General features: G+C 36.7%; 1 protein-coding gene across 1 annotated transcript in view; it reads right to left on the bottom strand.

The window, feature by feature from the left end:
* Positions 1–23208, bottom strand: part of ANTXR1 (ANTXR cell adhesion molecule 1) — a 243937-nt gene that overhangs the window by 191562 nt on the left and 29167 nt on the right. The window contains exons 4-5 of the mRNA XM_066267299.1: positions 1380–1461; positions 761–794 (exon numbers count right to left, since the gene is read on the bottom strand). Of these exons, the coding sequence (XP_066123396.1) occupies positions 761–794; positions 1380–1461 (116 nt within the window). The remainder of the gene's footprint in view (positions 1–760; positions 795–1379; positions 1462–23208) is intronic.

Here is a 23208-nt window from a genome sequence, read left to right as displayed (position 1 = left end):
AAAACCTGCTAGAATTCTTCCTGTGGTTTTTAGGCTTCTAGTAACATTGCTGATGCTTGATCTACATTAGCAATTGTTGGTGTCGATACTGGATCTGGTTTTTTTGTTTATTGTGAAACCAGAAGTGGATATCTCCACAGGTCTGGGAGAAAAATCCCCACTGCAATATTCAATCTTTAAAAAAAGATTTGCCTCAGATATACAAATGTTGTCCATGAAAAACACTCTAGTAATAGCAACAATAGCTAAAATACTAATAAATATTAGTTCTACATGCTAGGCATTATATTAAGTACTTTTTCTTGCATTTTTAAAATTTAAATGAAGAAAATTTCAAACCAAACTGGCATCTTAATATTAATATCATATCCAATCACAATAATAAATGGGCTTGGAGCCCAGAGAAGGACAAGAAAGTTAAATTTGACATAAAAATCCAAGACTTTACTAATCCATCCAAGTATTTACTAATTTAATGAATTCAACATGCAAAACTGTTCACAGGCATTGAAAACTGAAGCCCATAATGGGATCAAATTACTTTTATATCACTTTTCTTGATGTCAACAAGATAGTAGAATCAGACCTGGTTCGTGTTATCTTTCTATGCCTTCCTTGTGATGAAGTGTGTGTCCAAGGGCTATAGGTAATATCAAATATGTCTTTTGAAACAAGAAATTATTGAGGTGCTTTTTCTTTTAGAGGCACACACTAAACAAAGTTAAATAATTCATAATGGTAATTCATAATATAGTCTTACCTTGACTGTTTTCGTAATAAATCTGCTCGCTGGCCTGGAAAACACATGAAAGAGCCATTAGTCATATGCCACTGTTTGTATACTACTCCCAGTGCCCCACTGGGCAGTGGGCTCTGGTGCTGGCTGTGCAGCCAGGGCTCAGTCTTGGTTCTTCATGTCATCCACCCAGGACTCACGCACACCTCAATGGGTGACATTCATCTCAAGTCACCTTGGCATTTAACTAACATACGTGTGAACATGGATCAGTGTCTTAATTTTCATAGACAGGGACTTATTTTAACATTAAAGTCATCGAAATTCTGTCTCAATCACTGAAGCAACATGTAGAAAAGGCGACGCTGGCAAGGGAGAGGACTTGCATGTGCATGACTCCTGAGTATCAGCCAATCATTAGCTAAGAAACCTTTCATCAGTGTCAGGAAAGAAGCAAGGAAATTTCTTCAGTCCATTTGGATAGCGTCATCAGTGTACAAGTTTATGGGAAATTTTTTTTACTCTCTTGTCACTGAGTGTTATTCAGCTCCCTTAATACATGTGTCTTATCTCATTAGCCATCTTTATGTTGATGTTTCCATGTCACACTTGATATTTGGAATTGAAATTGTTTTAAAATTACCCTTTCAAATCCTTCATGCATGTAAGTGTCTCCTCCTGGAAGGACCTTCTGGAGTTCCTCAAGGCCTTGGCGGATCTGTTCTCTGAAATCCAAAGACACCCTGTCAGTCACATTAAAGCATTTTTTTTTTACTGTGCTGTTCACAGTCATATGCATTAATCTTTTTTTTTATCTCCATGAATAATGTATATTGCCCCAATGGTCATCCAACAGCTTTTCCGAGGGAAAATCTTTATAGTACATTACCCATTTGGGGTCAGCTATAGCACAGGATGAGTAAGACTGGGGGAAAAGACCCCTCTCTAAGGATCTTCATTTGCTCCCAAAATTCTTCCATTTTTTTAACAGAACAAAATCTTCATTCTATATTAGAAATAGGCTTTAAAATGCAAGTGCTCCTGAGGGAACACACAGCAACGTAAGCACCTTTATATCAAGATGCAAATGGCTCTTGTGAGGCTAAAAGAGGCGAGTACCAAGAAGCCAGGGCAAGGCCCCCACAGGACCGCAGGTGGGAGGGGCAGGCATCTGGAGTGAACTCTGCCACCCGCACAGTTGTGCCAAAGGAAACCGTGTAGTCAGCTCTGAAAACAAAGTCTAGGCAATCTATGCTTTCCAGGACAACCGAGAGTGTTTTCTGTGGGCTGGTGCCTGAGTTTTCTTACTCTGGTTGCTCAAGGTGGCCTTGGGGCAGGAAGAGGAAGTGGGTTATGGCATTAGGGAAGGGTCTGACTGAAAGTGGGAAACATCAATGGTCTGGGGATCAAATGGAATCTTTGTGGGCCATTCTCTCTGGGATGCAAAATGTGTTCCTGTCTTTTAAATAGTTCCATACTGTGCCGAGAGGGCAAGAAGCATCATATCTGAAAAAAAAAACCAGCCTCATTCATCAACTGTAAGCCTATGAAAAGTTTGAAATTACCTTCCTCTCCCTGGGATCTCTTTCATGGCAGAGGGGTGGAGGTGCACTATTTAAATTAGGAAGAAAGTTTCTTTTGAGTAGGTAAAAACCTAACATTTACTAGGCATCCACTGTGTACAAGGCCCTGCTCAAAGATCCATTTCATCCTCTCTGTAACCACTCAAGGCAGCTAATATTGCCCACATTTCAAAAGTGAGACAACTTGAATTCCAATCTGTCTGACTCAAAAAGGCTTCCTACTCTGCCAAGCAGCCTCCTAGCATACAACAGTGTCGGAGAAATGGGAAGTTTTCAGTAACACTTGAATTAGTGATGAGCAATTGCAATTTCTAACACCATCTGAGTACTTAAAGTGTGCCATGCTCTGTTAAAAAACACCACACAATTCATTTATGCCTTATAACAGTTCTTTTTAATAAATAACATTGTTATTTTCATTTCACAGAGAAAGAAACTGAGTTGTAGGGAAGCTAAGGAACTTACCCCTTAACTATTCAGTGACAGAGACAGGATGTGAACCTAGAGGCCCTGCTCTCAATCACCATGATAAACCGTTTCTTTTTTGAATGAATGAATGAATACATGAATGAATGAATGAATACATAAATGAATGGATACATGAATGAATGAATGAATGAATGAATGAATGAATGAATGAATGAATAAAATTTATTACTGGTCTATTCTGACAATTGCTTGGGGTGGGTGAGGCTGAACCATCAAGCTGTTAGAGAGTTTAAAAGACAAACTGAAGAGGGGTTAACCTGAGCTTGTCCCTGGCCTGGGGTACTGTTGCTTTTCAGGGGGAATAGTGAAAGCAAGGTAATTCAGACTTTAGGAAATGTTCTGACTATTGTTTGATTGTCTTATCAATGCCCAGATATCAGACCACATGCCCAGGTGCTCAAGTCAAAAAGAAGCCTTCCTCGACCCTCTACCTTGGCTCTCCATTCTTCTTATGCTCCCCTACATAATCTATCATCAAATTTCATTAGTTCTACTTGAATCATATCCTGAAACTTCTCTATTGCTTCTGACAATGCCATGATCTGAGCCAACATCACCTCTTGCTTGGACCACTGAAAAGTTACTGGCTATCTTTTTGGGAGAGACAGAGAAAGAGAGGAAGAGAGAAAGAGAAGCATCCATTCATTGTTTCACTTAGTTGATCCATTTAGTTGTGCACTCATTGATTGCTTCTCTTCTGTGCCCTGCCTGGGGATTGAACCAGTGACCGTGCTGCACCAAGATGGTGCTTTATCTACTGAGCCACCCAGCAAGAGCCTTTTGATTGCCTTCTTGCCCCTCTTCCATTCATTTTCCATATGGCTGTCAGAATGTTCTTAAAATATTGATCAAAATGTTTCATTCACTCCCCTGTTCAAAACCATTCAATAACATCAATTACACTTGGGATCAAACCCCAAATCCTTGCCCTGGCCTTCCAGTGCTTACATGGGGTGGCTTGTCTCTCTCTCTGACAGCCTCATCTGGCAACACTCTGTCCCCACTCTCTTCACTTGACTCTCTGGTTTTCCTAAGCTCCTTCTCCAATAGACCCTTCCCATCTGCAATCACTACTGCTTGGGGACTGAGGTGGCTTCTTGCCCAGCTCTTTACGGGGCTAATTTTTACCCAGTCTTCAGTCCCAGCTTAAATGTCAATGGCTCAAAGTAGCCTTATTTGAATTTCCTAATTCAAATTAGCTCCCTCAATTAGAAGAAACCCCACATAACACTTGGGACATTTTATAACTAATAACATTTGATTATGTAATTAATTGTTTAGGATTTGTTTTCCTAGTTCCAGACTTTAAACTCCATGAGAGCTGGGTGATGTCTGTTCTGATCCCTACTGTATCTTCTGTGTCTACCACAGTACTTGGAACATCTAGACATTCAACAGGTACTCACTGCAGAGGTGAGAGGAGGGAACAGACGTCTCCACAGTTAATCATTGTATGAAGAGGTCAACCCTGTGGTCGGGGATTAGCTTCACTTGGCCATGTGGAGGGAAGCCAAGCAGGAACTGGCCTCATAATTGACCTTAGGTCTGCGCCCATGTGGTGGTTATAAACCATTCTCTAGGTTATATTTTTTTATATTACCCTAATATTTCAATAAATCCCATCAAAAGGCATAGTTTAATTTCAACTCTGTTGTTAGGTAACAAAAAGGCATATATCTGTGCATTAGAAGGAAGGGCAAAGATGATAACAGTGTCTTTCACCAAGGCCACCACTGAGGGGAGGGCAGAGGGTGGCACCAGCAGTCATCTGGGCACAGGCAGCTTTGTCCTGCAGGTTGGCAATTTCATGAGGACAATGGCAGTGACCAGTGGCATGGGGGTGGAGATGGGGTAAGAAGGGGAGCCTAGGAAACAAAAGCCAGAGTTTGCTCTTGAGCACATACAAGCGGTACCACGGAACCTTCAGAATAACTGTGGACACTATGGGGGAGGGAGCGAGTTTCTAACAATTAGAGGGAATGAGGATGAACATTAAAAGTAAATGTGAAAATAAATGTGGTCTTACTTTTTGGTCATGGACAAGTGAAATCTGGAACATATTGGTAACACTAAAATTAGAATGTTGTGTTAAGACTGAAGCTTAAAAAAGAGGGTTAAAAGAGGAATATTAGGGGAATGGAAAAGGTTCCTTGGCTTCACTGTATTCTTTCTCTGCCAAATAAAGTCTGGGAACTGGGGTGTTTTCACTAAGCCTATTTCCTTTTCTTTACAAGTATTTTCTTGAGCTTTCTATTTTTTTGGTACCAGAACAAGCAAAGGTTGTTTTATCCTTGAAGCTTTGTGTCTGGCAAGATGTAAACTCACTAGTCCCGAGCAGTGATCACAACGTCCCAGATACCACCTTTACTTCTCCAAAGGTCAAACGGCTTAAGTCCACACCTCCCTTCTCCCTGCCCCTTCTCTACATACCCACAATATCGAAACAAACAAAATAGATGGTTTCATGGGAATGGCGGGTCTGTTTTACTTCTGGGACAATAAAACTATTATTAAGGGCCTATTTTTTTTTATGCTTAGAAATGGAAGAAAATTGGGAGAGAGATCTATTAAAGGGGGTGATAAGAACCTCTCTGAGGACTTGGTTATTATCACATGAAATGTTATCTTCTTGGGAAATGAGAGAGGCTGGAATCCTACGAAGACAGGCTACTATTAAAGAGTCTCCTGTTTTCCTCGGGGGTTTCACATGTCTGCTAGCATTTTTACTGAGAAGTAAAGGGTCTCATACCACATGTCTTGTGTTCCTTCTGCAACCCCTGCAGCACTTAATTATGGGCCTAGAGTATGCGATATGCTGTTGAATGAATGATCCCAGTTTGCGCACATTCACCAGTCAGTCATTCATTTCCATAACTATTTGTTTAGGGGGCATGCATCGTGCACCCAACACTACTCTGATTTGTAAGGGTGGGAGTAGGGAGAAGGGGGACAGTGTTTGCTGGACTTTCTGTTGTCCGGGAATTTTTCTACGCTTCATGAAAATTACTTTTTGGGATTCCAGCTGTGTTGTGAAATTTTGATATTTGCTGATGAAAACACGAAAGGACAAACACACATAAGCATGTCAAGAAACAATTCAGTAAGTGTTTATCCCGAGTATCCTACTGATGCTCCTACTGCAAAATCCCTGTCGGGCTTATGCAACATCTACCACATTTTCAGTGAATAGAAACAGCCTCCACTTCCCCCAACCTCGAATAACCCAACATCAGCTTGGCATTGTTGACTTCTCGCCTCCAATAAAAGAGCTTCTGTGGAATTGGACTTTATTCAAATGCCCTGCAGTAGTTGCCTTTACAGCCTCAACTTATATAGTAAACGCACATCACTATTTACTACCGCTAAGGCTGCATTCACATTTCCAGATGGCCTGCTGACTCTAGTGTTACTACGAAAAACATGGGTTGAACAAAACAGAAAGACCTAGATTAATTGAAGACACTTTGTTGCTACTTTTGGAGTCATGAAATTCCACAACCAACTGTAATCATTTCTTTATAATCTATATAACACCTAGTGATCTTGGGCTTTTACCTAAAAGCAGACCAACATAATTAATGACATGAAGATATTTATTAAACCAATCATTATTTTCTATATATTTTCCAGTGAGGTACAATTTATATATAATAACATGCGAACGTCATTTCCTTTGTAACTATTGAATTTATTTCTATAAAATTATTCATAATATCCCTTTATTATCTTTTAACATCTGTAGGATCTATAATAATATCCTATCTTTGCTTCTATTTTAGCAGTTCCTTTATAGATTATAATATTCACTCTTATTTTACCATAGGCTACTGTATGTTAATATTAGAATGCTTCTCATATAATGAAATAAAGCTTTACTATTATATATACTTCCCATAATGCCTCTGTGCTATGACTGTCATATTATTTTACTTCTATGTGTGAAATAAACTCCAAAACAGGGTTATTATTTGTCTTTTTATGAAATTAAGAAAATATTTATCATTTCTGTTACTCCTTCCTTTTTTGTAGATCTAGTTTATACTTGGTATCATTTTCCTTCGGGCTGAAGAATTCCTTCAGCATTTATTTTTTTGTAGTGCAAAATTTTTGGTGATAATTCTCTTAAGTTTTTTTTCCCCTTCTAAATAAGTCTTAGTCTTGCTTTCAGTTTTAAAGTATAAAAAGCTCTGGATGTAAAGTTCTAAATTGACTTTATTTCCTAAAGATATTAATCTTTTGTCTTCAGATTGCATTTTCTTTTTTGTTTGATGAAAAATAAGTGATTCATTTTTGTTCTTCTGTTTGCAAAATCTCTTTTCTCCTTCCCTTCTGACAAAGTTTAAGATTATCTCTTTATTCTGATTTTCAGAAATTTGACTATGATGTACTTAGGTGGTATTTGTCCTGCTTGGGATGTGTGTGTGGAATACTATGTTTGATATTCCAATTATACATCATTTGACCAGATGATATTATCTCACAAATTATAGACCTGTTTCATTCTCCCCACCTCCCAATCTTTTCCTTTTGTCTCTTTCAGTTTAGATAACTTATATTAACTTGTTTTTAAGTTTATTAATCCCTTTTCTGCAGATATTATCTTATTCAGTTTCATAGTTTTCACTTGGTTCTTTGAGATTTTTTTTTCTGATTTCCCATATCTTACTACGTTATATTCACCTTTTTCTGTACATTCTTTAAAATGTTTATAATAGTTGCTCTAAAGTCACTGTCTGCTACTTCCAATAATTGAGTCATCTGTGGTTTGCTTCCATTGCCATGTTTTTACATGATTATGGGTCACATTTTTCGGCCTTTTCCCATGTCTTATAATCTCTTAATTTGTATTTTAGACATTATGTAGGAAAAAAGCAGTGGTGACTTAGGTATAATGTTGATTTGTTTACTTAATGCAGAGTGTAAGCTTTTTATCATGAGGGACTGATTATTTAGAGCCTCCTACACTTAGGTTGAGCTTGGGCTAGGCCACAGCTTTAATTAGTGTGTGTTCCCTGTTATTAACCCAGCTCCCAGCCATTTGCCCTGCTCTGCTTTGTGGTCTTTTCAGTATTTGAGCTGGGAGGCAGTTACATGCAGCTTCATGTATTTTTGCTTGACCTTTAGATTTAACTCTGATAGGACTCCAGAATCCAAGCAACACAAAAATCCATAAGATTATGCAATTTCTCTTTACTTTTCAGCAACTACTTCAATGTTACTTTCTTGAAACAATGCCAAAAAGAGGTGTCGGTGAGGCAGTAGAACAGTCAGGCTGATAGATTGCTTTTATTGGGGCTTTTACAGATAATCCATACCTTTGGCACACATCTTTGCTTTAGGTTCAGATGGCTTTTCCTCATCCCTGTAGTCTCTGTCCATGGCTGACCTACTTTTTCAGCTGCCCATACCCACAACAGCACTCACCCTCAAGGATGAAAGCTTCTGCAGATCCTTGCTCAGCTGTAAAGGGCTTGTTTCTCCCTAATTCAGTAAATCAGTGCTTCCTGTGTGCCTGCTAGCCCCAAAGGAACATATGAATTCTATTTTGTCTGGACCTTTCTAGTACACCATGAAAATGAAGGCTTTTTCCCATCCTAACTAGAAGCAGGCATATTGTAAAGTCTTTTTTTTTTTTTTTTAATTTTTATTTTTTTACAGAGACAGAGAGAGGGATAGACAGGGACGAAGAGAGATGAGAAGCATCAATCATTAGCCTTTCATTGCACGTTGCAACACCTTAGGTCATTGTGCCTTGACCGCGGGCCTTCAGCAGACCGAGTAACCCCTTGCTGGAGCCAGCAACCTTGGGTTCAAGTTGGTAGGATTTTGCTCAAACCAGATGAGCCTGCACTCAAGCTGGTGACCTCGGGGTCTTGAACCTGGGTCCTCAGCATCCCAGTCTGACGCTCTATCCACTGCGCCACCACCTGGTCAGGCTGTAAAGTCTTTTTTTAAATGTTTGTGACTACATATTTGTCTCAAATCATGAAGATAAATACTACTGACTGATTCCCGGCATATTAATATACTCAGTATCTCTCATCTTAAAAAAATGAATCCTCTGTGAACCCACATCTCCCTCCAGCTATTGACCAATTTATTTGCATTTCTCTTCACAACACAACATTTTTTTTTTTTTGAGAGAGAGAGAGAGGCATCAACTCATAGTTGCTTCACTTTGGTTGTGTACTGATTGCTTCTCCTACATGCCTTGACTTTGGCATCAGGCTGCAGACCTCAGGCCCAAGTCAAGCCAGCGACCTCTTTCTCAAGCCTGCTCAAGCAGGTCAAATTTCAAACTGCCGACCTCAGCATTCAGAGTTGACGCTCTATCCACTGTGCCACCTCTGATCAGGCAATACAACTTCTTGAAATAGTACTCACTTCCTCACTCCCTCACTCCCCTGTTTTTCTGGTGGAGACTTTCTTCAAATGTGGAGTGATTTTTGGTATGTTTTATAGTGAATGAGCATGACTACAGGATTTGTTAGAAGACTTGTGCATGGTGGGGCACATCAGTTGGTGGATGACCAGCTTTTGTCAACCGATTTTTGTTGTTGTTGCTGTTGAGGACCCTCAAATTTACATGAGCACATGTAATTTTCCCCCCTCTCTGAGATACTTATTTCTACAGAGAAGTAGTTTTCAAACTCTTTCCTTGGGTGTTATGTCTAGAATTGACAAGGGGAGAGCTGCAAGTAGCAACATTTGTTATGTAGATGTCTCCATAATCTCCCATGCCTCGTGTCTGCCTGTGAAACCATTCTTATTCTATCTTGCCAGAGAATATACTTCTTCTTGGTGGAGCTACAGAAAGAATACAATAATCTTCAGAATGTAGTGGAGGTGCACGTCTCTGAAGGAATAGCTTCCTTAGATAAACTTATAAACAATATTTCAGTTTTCACTGTGTAGCCTTTCCTTGACTTTTACTGTATCTGGCAGTTCCAGGCTTTGAGCTTTCCAGGTTCTACAAGGCTTCTAGGCTTGTTCCTCTTTAGTATCTTCTTCTGCAAGAGTATATTTGACTTTTCGCCAGACGGCCTACATCTTTTGCCACTCCTCTGTCTTCTTTCTGTCCTCATGTACAGTGTTTTTACAGTTTAGCTAGTTCTTAGTTTCCTCAACAATGAGCTTTATGAATCTGTTTCACATTCTTCCAGTTTGGGGTGCTTTTGGTGAAACAAAGGGCCAAAAATGTCTCTACCCCTCATTTTAAAATTGAAATTCTTCACCTCTTTACCCATTCTGTTCTGCCTTTTGTCTTCATATCTCTGCTAGAACTGTTTTTGTCAGTGTCCCCAGCTGTCTCCCCATTGCCATCCTGGTCACTTCTTTGGCTTTGTCTTATTCAATATTTTACAGCAACAGAGTTAACCTTTCCCTCTATGTAAAATGCTTTCTTTCGATTTCCATTACCAAATATTCTCTCCAATTCTCTCTTCAGTTGTTCTTTCTCAATGCCTGTGTAGGCTTTCCTCTCTCTTCCAGAACTCTACCAGAGCTCAGTCAGATCCCCATCCTTACACCACAGTCTCAGGTAACTCACTCACTCTTCCCAAGACTTCGGTGCCATTTAAAGGTGTACGGACTTTGGAAGAAGACAGACTTGGGATTTAATCCTAGTTTTGTCACTTCCTAGGCATTTTGTTAGATCTGGGTCCAGAGCCCCTTACCAAAAGCCTCAACTAACCAGGTTGAACTTCAGGCGACATGGCACCAGGGCAGTCCCCGTGACTCTCCATTTGATCAATCCTGATCAATATCTTACCCCCGCCCGACCCTCGGACACCTACCAGTTAGTCACCTCCCCATCACTTATCTGAACATTCTGTTACTTAGCACCACCCTCCCTCTCCCACAGGTACAGAAGCTCCCCCCCCCCCCCCCCCCCGCAACGGGAAACGCTGCCAAACCCCGTCCTGTATGGGCTGAGGCTTCTCTTCCTCTCGCTGCTGAAGTCACTAGGGTCTCAGCCCATCTGCTCCCAGATGCATAACTAAATTTCTCATAAAACTCATCAGGCTTTGTGCATCCCTCCTCTGGTGACCTAACACATTTCAACTTTAGATTTCTCAAATGTAAAACACAGGTGTGGAGCTGTTAAGATCTACCAGCTCCTGTCTGGCTCAGGATAGTGCATCAGATTTTATACGGGGACCCAAGAGTGAGTAGAAACAGAACCTGGGCGTCAGCTGGGAAGTAGAGAGGCCTCACTTAGCAGACAGGAGTTCACAATGTGACAGGAGGTCGAGTGCAGACCAGAAACTGAAGTTCACTAATAAGAACCCATCAAGTAATTTCTAAAGTTTGTAGCCTAAGCTGGCATAAAGGACTGGAGTGACAGTTTAATCACAAGGCAGTATATGAATTTGTCCCAATTCTTCTGTATACAACTCTACTTTAGTTGGTTACTCATTCGTGCAGTGGTTTTCACAATGCATTTCCTAGGGACCACTTGGCTTTTGAAACAAATCCTTGTAACACATTCCCCATCACTAATCATTTTTCCCCGATGAACCATATTTTGTAGGAGATGGGGGTGGTAGAAAGTGGGCTCTGTATTCACGGTTGCCCATAGACATAGGTTCCTACCATGCAAACCTTCAGTTTTATGCTCCTTTAGTTCAACAGGGTCTGGGTTTCTCCTAGTCCTGATGACATCTAAAATGTTCAGGTTGATTTAGTTGAGCTCAGTACTATTGACCATAATGAGTGTTTGGAGGGGCCTAGGACAGAGTAGCACTTTGCCAAGCCCAGTGCAACAGAGATTGTGGAGGAAAGCTGAAGGGACAGTCCTAAGGTGGATGACCTGTTTTAGTTAGATCACACCTTATTAATATAGACTGGCGGAGGTTGCAGTTTTCTCCAAAGGACTTCCTTATCACCCTCTGGAGCAACAGTGGGCTGTAGGTGGGAGTAGGTAAGAGTACATTAAGTCCATACCAGTGAATCTAACCCACAAGTCATATGTGGACCCAGTCTGTTTGAGAAGAGGAGTTGGGAGATCACAAAACACTGAGAGAATGTGGGACAATCATAACCCTTATAAATTACTAGTGGGAATGTAAATTGGTGCAGCCCCTTTGGAGAACAATTAAATTATGCCCAGTGAAGTCTCATATTCACATATTATAAGACCTAGCAGTTCAATCCTTAGTTGTATATCATAAGAAAATTCTTGCTTTTGGACTTCCCCACCCCCCAGGATACAGGTACAGAATGTTCACTGTAACATCCATTAAAAGGATAAACCCCAAATTCAGAATAGTGATGATCTCTGATGAAAAAAGAAAGGGGAGTATACTCAGGGCACACCAATACCTGTAATATTTCATCTCATAAGCATTGTGGTAGATAATGACTGCTTATTAGCCTTTGTACATTTTTGTTACACTCAAATACATAATAATTAAAAAAAATTGTTGTGGGTGAGTAGCAAAGGCTGAATCTGCAGTTCTTGAAAAAGCAGCGCTAAATCTAAGGTTCAAATTCGCACCCTAGGGCTGAGTTAGGTGATAGGCAGACAACGCTGTCTGATGCTGACCAATAGTGAGCTAGAGGTCTCTCTAGAACCATCAGACAAAGGAAACATTAACTTTTATGTGGCCTCACGTTCTACCTCTATGCCTCTATAGAAAGAACAGCCAAATGCTAAACACCTCAGAGAAAGAGGTAGGCCAGGAAGGGCTGGGAATTTGCTGTGATGATTTGAGTGGGTTATGTCCAGGAGAATTTGGAGTAATTCATTAGCTGTTTGTCAAAACCCCAACAACAACCACAATAATAACAAGGACATGCCTGGCATTGTTAATTCTTCCAACAGTTCTATGAGGTAGGGACTATCACTATATTCATTTTTTAAAATATTTTCTAATTGATTGATTTTAGAGAGACAAAGAGAGGAAGGGAGAGAGTGTGGGAGGGAGATAGATAGAGAAACAGTCATTTGTTTTTCTACTTAGATGTGCATTGTTGGTTACTTCCTATATGTGTTCTGACTAGGAATTTGAACCTGCAACCTTGTTATTTCTGGATGACTCTCTAAGTCTACCCGACTGAGCTAACTGGCCAGGGTGTATCATTATATTCATTTTACAGATGAAAAAAAAATGTAGAGAGGTAAGGAACATTCTCATGAACTCAGACTCCATGGTATTATCTCTCATTCAACAGGACAAGAGAATAAACTCTCTGCTCTATTTATCTTAATTTTGTCATCAAATCTTCTCATACCTAAATGAACAGTATCTCAAAAAAAAAAAAAAAAAAAAAGAAGAAGAAGAAATCCAGTTTCTTTCAAGTGTCTGAAGATTTTTTTTCCTCTCAGTTTTAAATTTAGAAAAGGCTTTTAGAACTGTCTCTTGGTAATGACAACCTATAATCATTCTGCCCCAGGAATCAAGTGGTGTGTTCAGAATATGTCATTTTCCCCTGTGACACTAATGGCAAAACCACACTCCCAACCAAACCAAAAGATGACTGAGAGGGATAGAGAAGTGTGGTCTTTTGGTTTCCACTCAGCAGTTTGAGCCAAGCGTTTTTGGCTTTCACTCCAACTTCTTAAGCAATAAGCAACACACTTAACCTCTTAACCCCATCTGCGAAATGCTGATACTCCTCTTTACCTCTTTGTGAGGAGTATTTCCAAGTTGAAGTTGTTAAAGGGCCATGAAAATAAAATGTAAAGAGGGCATATGCTCTCAGGTAACTTTTCTAGAAGAAGCCAGAGGGTTTGAGGTGGTGAATTGTGAACTGAATTTGTTTTTAACTTAAAACTATATATAATAGTAGAATTGTGGGAAACCCTATAGTATAGTGATTGAGGGGGTGGACATTGGGGCCATGATGCCTGAGTTCCCACAAGTCTAGGTACTTGTAGGTATCAGAGTGGCTGTCAGCTCTGACTCAGTATCCCCATCTATATAATACATATAATAAGTAATATAGTTCCCATAACAACCTTATAAGGTGGGTATTATAACTTTCTCTTATTATGTTGAGAAAAATATTCTAGGATATTGACCATTAAGAATAAGCCATTAACAAGAGTATAAATAACCTCATACAAATTCATATGCATTTATGCATTTGCACATATATATTATGATCGCTTCCATTTAAGTATTCCATAGATAAGAAACAAAAAAGCAGCACACATACACATGCAAGGAATTGGGCAGGCTACTTCATGTTGTAGAGGAGAAAAAAAATCACTGGATTTAAATAGTTTAATTTTGTAAATTTAAAATTCTACTGTCACTGACTACTTATATGAATCTGGGCAAATATTTCAGTTTCTCTGAGAATGACTTTTCTCAGTGAACTGAGGCCAGTCAGTTGGATAAGGCATAATAATTCTTTGAGTTGTTGTTTCATTGTGCTTTGTTTTATAATCTTGTAAAGTTAGAAGAAAAGTGAAATTTTCAGGTAAAGATAGTGATTTGGGTCTACATATTTTAACTCTCACTCTTCTGTCCAAAAACAATGTAGAAATAGCTAAACAGGCACAATAGTTGAAAGTGTTTTTCACTACTGGAAAATAGGTAAAGATGTTATATACATGACAGATATTTGGGGAGTTCCTGCCAAACTGAAGCTGCTGAGATCATGGTGAGGGGAATCCGGGAATCCTGGAATCCGGGGCATGAGGGGAAAAGCCTGTGATTGGTGGTGGGATAGGTTCTGAACACAGTGATTTAACATCTACATCTGACCATCTTCCTTTCGCTCCAGTTTCTTCCTTACCTTAAATATACTACTGAGTCTTCAGCCTTTCCAAGAAAATAATTACACCATGAACATCTAAATTTTCCTGTCTTCTTTAGCCTGGGGTCTTTATATTTTCAACAAAGATTTACATGCTATCAGACAGAACTTACCCGCAAACCCAGTACTAAAATATTTAGCTGTTTCTCTTTTGAGTCACTATACTAAGGAAATATCTCAGAAGTTGGGAAGAAGGGGACCACTTTTAGGAATTTGAGAAAATTTCCCTTTAAAACAAACTCATGTAAGAAATATAAAACAATTTTAATTCATACTTATGATTATGATATTCCATCTCTAACACAATAGCAGGGTGACACACGAGAAAAAATTCAGAATCAGGAAAATATTCATTGCGTTGAAAGACGTTATTTGTCAGTAAAAAAATGAAATGGCAATGAAAAATATAGAGCAATGATGTAAAAAATTAAAGCCATAAATAAATGGAAATCCAGCCAGAGTTCATGAATCAGGAGACTTAATACTGTTAAGATGACAATACTACACAAATTGATCTATGGCTTCAGTACAATCCTCATCAAAATTGCAGAAATAGAAAAACTTATCCTAAAATTCATATAAACTTTAAAGGGACCCCAAATAGCCAAAACAATCTTGACAAAGAAAATAGTTGAAAGACTCACACTTCTTATTTCAAAACTTACTATAAAGCCATAGTAATTAGAACAGTGTGGTAGCAGCATAAAGACAGACATATAGACCAATGGAGTTGAATAGAGAACCCAGAAATAAAACTTTGCATATCTATCTGCTCAGGTGATTTTTGACATGGGTATCAACCATCCAATTGGGAAAAAACAGTATTTTTAATAAATGGTGCTGGAAAAACTGGATATCCATTTACAATAGAATAAAGTTGGACTCTGGTTTTAAACCATATATAAACATTAACTCAAAATGGAATAAGAACCTAACTGTAAGAGATAAAACAATAACACTCTTAGAAAAAAACACAGGGAAAAGTTTTATGACATTGGATTTGCAATGATTTAATAAGACATGACCCCAAGTACAGGCAACAAAAGAAAAATTAGATAAATTGGACTTCATCAAAATTAAAAACTCTTGTGCATAAAAAGACTCTATCAATAGAGTGAAAAGGTAACCCACAGAAAATATTTCCAAATAATATATTAGATAAGGGATTAATATCCAGAATATATTTAAAAATCTTATAACTCAATAACAACAATAAAAAAATCCCAATTTAAGAAAAATGAGCAAAAGACTTGAACAGATATTTTCCAAAGAAGATATACAAATGTACCAATAAGCACATGAAAAGATACTCAACATCACTAATCATTAAGGAAATACAAATCAAAACCACAATGAAATACCATTTCACACCCACTCTGATGGCTGTTATAAAATAAATCGCAGAAAATAACAGGTATCAGAAAAGATGTGGAGATATTGAAATCCTTGTGGATTATTGGTAAAAATGTAAAATGGTGCAGCCACTGTGAAAAACAGTATGGTGATTACTCAAAAATATCAAACAGAATTACCATATAATTCATCAATTCCATTTCTAGGTATACACCCAGAAGAGTTGAAAACAGAAGCCTGAACAGGTATTTACATGCCAATGTTTATAGTAGAATTATTCATAACAGACAAAAGATGGAAACAAACCAAATGCTCACTGACAGATGAATGAATAAACAAAATGTGGTATATACATATAATGGAATATTATTCTGCCTTAAAAGAAATGACATTTTAAAATATAATACAATATAGATGAACCTTGAAAACATGCCAAGTGAAATAACCAGACACAAAAGGACAAATATTATATGACTCCACTTATATGAAGACTCTAGAATAGGCAATCCATAGACATAAAAAGTAGAAGTTGCCAGGGGCTGGGGGAGTTTCAGTTTGGGATGATAGGAAAGTTCTAGAGATGGATAATGGTGATGGACGCACAACTTAATGCCATTGAATTGCATGCTTAAAAAGTTAAAATAATCAGTTTTATGATATGAGTATTTTATCACAATAAAAAATAATGCAGTGGCAGCCATGAATAGTAAGTCAAATGCTGCAAAAACAAAATGAAGAATTTAAATTGGTGAATTGCAGAACCAGAGTAAAACATCCTCCAAGAATTCAAAGAAAAATGATAGAGATGAAAAATTCTAATAGAGTATAAAAGAATTGTTGGATAGATTCAAGAATATAATGAACAGACAAGAAAAAGTAATAAAAGGAATAATAGAAAAATTTCTTAAGTTGAAGAAGTTTAAGTTGTCAGATGGAATAGCTCAAGTCCTAAATAAAGTACAATATTACACAAAATTGATAAGAGAACTCACACCTAGGTACATTCTCTTGACTTTTATCCCAAAGATGAAGAAAAATAATTTTTGCAAGCATCCAGGAGGAGAAAGTCACTACAAACAAAGTAGTAATGTATTAAATTGGCAGCTCCCCATTTTTTATGAAATATATTTAAGTTTTTATATGCAAGAATATAGAATATAGAATACATGCAAGTTGACGTTGTGTCACTGTTTCTAGTAAATTTAGAGGAAAAGATAGTCAGGATCCAAGAACTTTATATTTAATAAAATATTTACCTGGAGGTGAATGACAATAATGCTCAAGTAAGTTAGGACTCAGAAAGCTTAGAATTTACATATCCTCCAGGAAAATTTTATCTGAAAAAAGACTCAGCCAACTGAAAAATTAAAAAATAAAATAAAAACTGCAAATACTGAAATGTGTGTATGTACTTATGAAAGATAATGCAAATATGTCTTAAGAAATTCAACAAGGAGAATAGGCAGATACTACTTAATTCTTTCTTGACAGTATAAAATCTACTAGAAACTGTTATTAGAATAAAAATATAATTATACCCTTTCAAATAACACTTTTCATATCGTTGGTAGAAAATTACAATATCAAAGAAGAGTAAAAGATGAATGTGTGGACAAAAATAACAAAAAAATAAGTTATATTAGTTTTGGACAAAAAACTTAAAAAGCACTAGACGTGACAAATTATTTTATGTTAATTGGAAATATAGTCCATAATTAAAACACATATGAGCTAAATAATATGGTATAAACTATAAAGCAATGTGTTAGAAATTCAAATAAAAGTCATAGTGGAACGTTTTAAAATATTTCCATGTCTTCACTGACCATATAAACAAAAATATTAAATATTTGATAGATTTAATACATTTTTATATAAAACATTTTATTCCTTAAAGTATGCATATTTTCTAACATTCGTAAATTATAAAATACCAACAAAATCAACACATTTTAAAAGTAGAGATTATATAAACCACATTTTCTGAAAAAAATGCAATGACTAGAAATTGAGAAAAATATTTTTAAAATTATGTGGAAATTGTGAAATACTTTGTAAATCAAATTAAATATAAAATTATAAATGTAAACTATTTAGAAGTTAACAATGATAACAGTACAGCCTGACCAGGCGGTGGTGCAGTGGATAGAGTGTTGGACTGGGATGCGGAATAAGGACCCAGGTTCAAGACCCCGAGGTTGCCAGCTTGAGTGAGGGCTCATATAGTTTGAGCAAAAGCTCACCAGCTTGGACCCAAGGTTGCTGGCTCAAGCAAGGGGCTACTCGCTCTGCTGAACGTCCATGGTCAAGGCACATATGAGAGAGCAATCAATGAACAACTAAGCTGTCGCAATGAAAAACTGATGATTGATGCTTCTCATCTCTCTCCATTTCTGTCTGTCCCTATCTCTCTCTCTCTCTGACTCTTTCTGTCTCTGTAAAAAAAAAGCCAAAAAACAATATTAACAGTACATGTCACAGTGTATGTAATTCAACAAGGATGATATTTAGCGTATACTTTATATTCATAATAGCTTTTATTATTAAAGAATAAATAATCAAATATAATGAATAAACTTTCAATTCAAGGAACCAGAAAAAGAGATGAAATAAAAGATAAGAAGCACAAAATAGGAATTAATAGTGTTAAAAGAATAAAATAATTAATTATAAAATGAAACAAATATACGAATTGATAAATAAATTTAAAAGACAAACCACTAAGTACTCTGAATGAGGAAGTAAGAGGAAAATAATTACCTTTACATGAATGTAGGAAAAGAGATGTAAGCACAGATACATAAGAAATTTTAAAAACTAGAAAAAATGTTATAAAATTAAAATATTAATATATTGGTAATTTCTACCGCATCTCAAGGTGGAAAATATGGTAACAATAAGTCATATAAAAATTTAAGATAACTGTCAAAGAACTTCTTTAACAATAACTTAGGCATAGATTGTTTTCCTCTGAGTAGTATCAAACCTTGAACAAACACATACTTTCTACATCAGTTAAGATATTCCAAAGTGTATGAAAAGACTGCCAATTTATTTTTCTAAATTCACATAATCTCTTTACCCCTAAGCTGACATAGTATAAAATAAAACTCCTGAACACTCTTAACATTAAATACTGATAAGCAACATCTTTAGGATTATATTAAATAAAATCCAGAAATATAATGAAAGAAGAAACCATGATAAATAAAATTTATTCCATGAATGCAAGGTTAATTTTTTATCAGGAAATCTTTTGTTTTAAATTTTCATATGGACAGGACAAATGAAATAAAAGAAGAAAGCTATAATTATCTTTTTTTTTTAAATTTATTTATTTTTAGAGAGGAGAGGGAGAGAGAGAGAGAGAGGACAGAGAGAGAGAAGGGGAGAGGAGCTGGAAGCATCAACTCCCATATGTGCCTTGACCAGGCAAGCCCAGGGTTTCGAACCGGCAACCTCAGCATTTCCAGGTCGACGCTTTATCCACTGCGCCACCACAGGTCAGGCCTATAATTATCTTGATACGACCAAAAGTCATGTTCTAAAACATTTATTTTATATAAAATTTTTTTTAAAAATGGAAAGAATAATTTCTTAATATAGCAGATAAAATATCTCTCTGAAGTCAGTATCCAACAAAGCACATAATTATGAAATTCAAATCAATACAAATTTTGAAAATTTTAGCCAATGTAATGATACACAAGAAAATATAATAACTATAAATATGAGAAAAGAGAACAGAAGTTATCATTAACTACCAATAGTACAGCTATTTTCTATAGAACCACTCCAAAATTAACTGAAAAAATATTAGAACTAATAAAATGTTTCATTAAAATGGTTGAACAAAAAATAAATTTACAAAACCAATAGATTTCCTCCAAACCAATTTTTCTTAACAATTTTGGGATCATATGAATCTTCTGATAAAAACTATAATCTCTCTAACTTGCAAATTAAAAAAAAACAAAACCATTTAATGGAGTTCAATAAAAGCCCATGGACTCCCAAATTATAGGTTAACTGCTGTAACATGAATAATAATTTCAAACATACAACAGAATAATAATTATTCACAGTAGAAGCAAAATCTTAAAGTGCAAGAAGTAAACTTAGGAAACTGTGCATGAGACTGATCTGAAGAAAACAAAAAAATCTTCCTGAGGGGCAAAAGAGAAGTGACATACCCTTAAATAAGAAAGTAGACATAGCAAAAATGTAATGACATTTTGCTATGTTATTTTATATTTTTCATACAACCGCTAAAGACCAGGGAGATTTTCACCCAACATTAGAAGTGAGGACAGACTGGTCTTCCAGATGTTAAAATTAATTAAAATATGTAATTTGATTCTAGCATAGGAACAGAAAAAAATGCAGTGTATTAGAATAGAAAATCTATCAATGGCTTATGAAAAGATTTAATTTGTCACATTGGTAGTAAAAAATTATTCAGCCAATGGTGCTGGAAAAACAGGTTAAACACTTGGAGAAAAAAAGGACTCTTCTTGGCCTTATATTGTACATCAGAATAAATTCTGGAAATAATGATCTAAATGTAAAAAAAATTACAATAAATACTATAAGTAAAGCTAGTCATAAAAAAGACAATAGCAGCCCAATCACAACTATGAATTCTGGTGCTAAATTTCTGAATAAAATACAGAAACAAAATACTGCTTTACATTAAAATAATAATATATTAATCACAACCAAGTATAACAGTGAATGCAAGAATGATTCAATCTTAAAAAATATTTTAATGCATTTCACTATATTAGTAGGGCAAAGAAAAAAATATGATCATCTCAATAGGTGCCAAAAATGCATTCTGATTAAATTTAATATCTATTCCTGATTTCTTTTAGAGTTGGACTTCCTTGACATGATCTCATTTCCAATGATGAAACATTTAAAGTATTTCCATTAAGATGCAGAAAAAACTCCCAGGAAGGCTTTAGGGAATTATCTGCAGTAATTAACACTAAAATAATTAATTATAATAGTACCTAAATTAACATTATATCCTTTATTATGTTAATGAAGAAACCTAAAATCTCTGTTATGATTTTCCAATTGCTTTGCAAACTGAAGAGCTAAGAAATCTTGGAAGAGCAACATGATGTAATGCAAAGCACATGAGTTGGACCAAATTCAGAGTCCAGAATCAGCATACTAGTTCTGCCCTTTTTATTATTTGACCTTAGCAAGTTATCTAAATTCTCTAAATTTCAGTGTCATTGCCTGTAAAATTAAAGTAACAGCAGGTAAGATGGAGTAAACTTGCCACTGGCTATCTCTCCAGCTAATTATAACAAAACTCTGAACAAAATGATAAAGCAAACACACAAGGACTGAAAAATACACAAAGCAGGTGGATTGAGGAAAACAGTTGAAACCTGGAGAAACAACACACACAAAAATGAATTCCAAATTTATTTCCTCTTTTCCCTCATGTCTTTAACCCGAGTGTGGGTCTCAGTACATGGCAGTGGCCTAGAAGTATTGTCTAAAAGCCCCTATATTTCTGACCTCTGGTGAAAGAAGACCTTGTGGTTCAAAGAATGTGGAGGGAATCTCCATGTTTTCATTTCTCTTTTATGTACTCCCGGCTTTGCCCCAAGGGTGACCTTAGTAGAGAACTGCATGCAGCAATGTGATGGCCAAAACTCCAGTAGAAACCCCATTTCTCTTGCTAGAGGACTTAGAAAAAGGGGCCTCAGTGGGTTAGATAGTGCTAGGGAATCCTGGAGAGGAGAGAGCTGGAGAAGAGATCCCTCTAATTCTGTGTATGAAACTGTATAATCCCCAGGTTCATCTCTGAGCTGCATTATGTGGAAGGAAGGAACCCTACACAGCTTAGCAACACCTTTAAAAATGGAACCAAAGTAAAAACCACCACCCACAGAAGTGGTAGAATTTGTGGTCTGAACCTAGCAAGGATGATTTCTTACTAAAGCAAACTAAAGAAAAAAAAATCAACATTCTCCAGCAGATCTGAATAGGACTCAGAGTCTACACAACATAATATTATAAATTTCTATGATATAATCTAAAATTACTCAACATATAAAGTACCAAGAATATGTAGCCAATTCTTAAGGGAGAAGACAATTAAAATGGAAATTCTGAGCTGTTGGAATTTACAACAAAAAACTTAAATTGGTTTTAATAACCATGTTGCATGAGGTAAAGATAAACACACTTAAAATAAATAGAAAGATAAAAGTTCTCAGCAGAGAAATAAAATTTTACAAAGAAGTAAATGGGCATTTTAGGACAGAACAACACAGTATCTACAGTAAAAGATTAAGTAGATGAGCTCTATGGCAGAACGGAGATGACTGAGGAGAGAGTCAGTGAACATGAAGATAGATCAATAGAAATAATGCAGTCTGAAAAACAGAAAAAAGAAAGACTGGAGGACTGAACGGGAACATGTGGAATAATATCGACAGGTCTAATATTTGTCATTGGAGTTCCAAAAGGAGAGGAGAAAATGACTAGTTAGTTTGAAAGTAGGATTCAGATGAGTAATTTGAAGTAGCATAACCAAAGTGAGTTAAAAAACCTAGGTGTTCCATCAGTGTTTATAAATTTGTGACCCTCCCTCCACCCTGCCCAACTTCCCAGAGATTGTGAGCAGTGGCACACAAACTATCCAGAAAGGATGTAACATGTGAACTTGGTCTCTTGGCAGAATTCTTAAACATGGAGTGAGTGGAGTCATCATCATGAGGCAGCACTAGACAGCCTCGGGCTGTAAGAAATGTGAAGAACAGCTTGAGAGGGAAGTTTCCCCTGAGTGAAAGACATCTCTGTATAAAGGATGCCATCATTCAAAGACTGAGAAAGATTAAGAGTCTTAAATATAATCACAGACTAGAGATACTTTCTCAGAGCACCTTATAACCCTTAGCCAATATTAAAAAAGGTCTCATAGGTTTCTTGGGCTTTATGATTCCCTTTATTAACATAGGCAACAAAATAGTGTGGGAAAATGTGAGACCTTTGTCTAGCATGAGCTCTGCTTGGTATCCTTAGGAACACGACATGGCCTCCGTTCTTCTGTTACAAAGAAATAAGAAACTCTCATTTTTAAAATGGGATTTCTATGCATCTCAAATGACATGCATATAATACATACTACTGAAGGAGAGACAAGATTTGAAAGCATCTAGATGGTATAGATGACTCTTTCTGTTACAGATAGGAAGCAAAGACTTGGAGAAAAATTTGGTCTAGCTCCAATTTTCTGTGTCGGTGCAAAAT

Source organism: Saccopteryx bilineata, chromosome 3 (genome assembly GCF_036850765.1).
Source record: "Saccopteryx bilineata isolate mSacBil1 chromosome 3, mSacBil1_pri_phased_curated, whole genome shotgun sequence".
NCBI classification, from domain to species: Eukaryota; Metazoa; Chordata; class Mammalia; order Chiroptera; family Emballonuridae; genus Saccopteryx; species Saccopteryx bilineata.
The sequence above is the reverse complement of the archived record's forward strand: the minus strand, read 5'-3'. Positions and strand labels throughout refer to the sequence as shown.